Raw genomic sequence first — 1,984 nt, 5'->3', positions numbered from 1 at the left:
GGGGTATTCTATTTTTTATTATATTAGAATGAAGGGGGGCCAATTCGTAACGAAACTCAAACCACTAAAGGTAGTACCTCAAGCGCAGGGCATACTAAGACGCACAACCCTAGAAGCAACTGACACCCGAAATAACTACTACAAGAACGTGCCAATCGCATAGACTCGCTCATTGAGTCTCAGAGGTCTCATCAAGTGCAGACGGGGCCCCCTATACGACGTTTGCTTGTGTGGATCGTTCCTCAGTGTTCAGTCGGAGGGTCATGTTAGTTAGTTATAGTAATAAACATGGTTTATTCTCTAATTGACATACATCCATGTTTACAATGTTAGTCATCTTTTGATTCCATTCATTGGTGATTCATTGAGTTTTGATCAATCGAACCTCCTCATCAGCGGTCGGCAACAAAAAAAAATGGATTAGACATTCGTGACAAGCGCCCAAGATAGAGACGGTCCCCACTTTAAATAGGCATTTGTCTATCCTAAGCAAGAGCCTTGCTGACCCGACGGAAGATAGATTAGGAAGGAGTAGAAACAAAAACCCTGTCATCTGGAGGTGACATTTCACAAGGTAATTTTGAACTTTCTTTTTTTTTGAGAGTTTTTTGGTTGATCCAAAGTGTCTACCCAGTCCTATTAGAGGTTTTTTTTTTTTAAAAGGATATAAAAAAAAAACAAAAAAAAAAGAAAAAAAAAAAAAAAAAAAAAAAAAAAAAAAAAAGAACACTTCTATCTACTTATAGAGGTAAACTCTGTAGCCAGGCAACAGCTTCTAAGTAAATCCGTGCCCTTTTTAAAGCTCTCCTTTTGTTACTTACTGAGTGCTCCGCGCAAAGTTTGTTATCCCAGACGGTCACCTGTTTAAATAGCAACCATGCTCAATATTATTTCTCTTCAGTGATTCATTAGGAATACTATCCTTCACCCGTTTAGATACCTACCAACCATGTTCAACGTTGCTGTATGTCAGTGATACGTTAGTATTACTATTAACTATTAGTTACTTACTTACCCCTTCTTGACCCATCCAGATATAACTCGTTCGCGACGTTGCTTAGCTTCAGTGATCAATTGGGAACGCTTTTAGTTAATCCTTTCTCTTCCCATTGCATTTTCAGACGCAGGGTAACCAGCCTCAGATGTTGGCGGCTCTACAGGCCAAGCAAGAACAGGAGAAAGTTCTCACCGAGGAGTGGGCAGAGAAATGGCGGGAAACTCAGAAAATCCTGCAGGAGCAGCAGGCCCTGGGTCTTCGTATGGGCAAGGATGGAACCGGGGTGGTGCTGGACTCGGACCGACCTCATCTAGTGAGGATAGATGATGATTTGTACAGCACTGGCGTCACCCTGTATGATCTGAAGGTAAGTTTGAAAAATGTTTCTCGTCAGGAACTTTGCGTGAGCAGTTTTTTTACATATGTATGTAAACAACAAACACAATATAAATCTATGATTGCCCCGTCTAGTTAGCTTGGTTGGTAGCACGTCTGCCGCGGGTTCAATTCCCGGCCGGGGACGAATTTCATCCTGAACGGATAATCTTCGTCCTAGGAACGGCTGGCTTTCTTCTATCCTGTCTTCCTTCTCGCTTTGCTTTCGGGACGATAAGACCTTAGTAGTTACAGTTCCCTCTGTCAAACCTCAAAAAAAACTATTATTTCAGGAAGGAGAGAACATCCTAGGGAGTGAGGATGCGGATATTGTACTCAATGAGGAAGGTGTAGAGCCTCTGCATTGTAGTATTGTACTTAGTCAGGATGGCGTGGCCACACTTATACCTCACGGTGAATGCTATCTCAACGGACAGTTCATTGAGAAACCTACCCGTCTCTCTCAAGGTATGTCAGTAGGGTTGATATGCCCTCTCTATGACACACAAGTTGTCTGGGTTCAATTTCCAGCAAGGTCGAAGTTTTTTACTTGTCTCCGGGGGGGGGGATTCTGTTACCGGTAAATAACGTAGATCGGAAGAGCGTCGTGTA

The 1,984-nt window shown here is 42.5% G+C and overlaps 1 protein-coding gene across 1 annotated transcript in view; it reads left to right on the top strand.

Moving 5' to 3' along the window:
• Positions 1-1,113: 1,113 nt before the first annotated feature.
• LOC103505226 (kinesin-like protein Klp98A) overlaps positions 1,114-1,984 on the top strand; it is a 2,249-nt gene continuing 1,378 nt past the window's right edge. The window contains exons 1-2 of the mRNA XM_026820582.1: positions 1,114-1,364; positions 1,666-1,848. Coding sequence (XP_026676383.1) covers positions 1,143-1,364; positions 1,666-1,848 — 405 coding nt within the window. The 5' untranslated portion in view covers positions 1,114-1,142. The remainder of the gene's footprint in view (positions 1,365-1,665; positions 1,849-1,984) is intronic.

The sequence above is a fragment of the Diaphorina citri genome, unplaced genomic scaffold (genome assembly GCF_000475195.1).
Source record: "Diaphorina citri unplaced genomic scaffold, Diaci psyllid genome assembly version 1.1 scaffold158, whole genome shotgun sequence".
In the NCBI taxonomy this organism is placed as follows: domain Eukaryota; kingdom Metazoa; phylum Arthropoda; class Insecta; order Hemiptera; family Psyllidae; genus Diaphorina; species Diaphorina citri.
The sequence above is the reverse complement of the archived record's forward strand: the minus strand, read 5'-3'. Positions and strand labels throughout refer to the sequence as shown.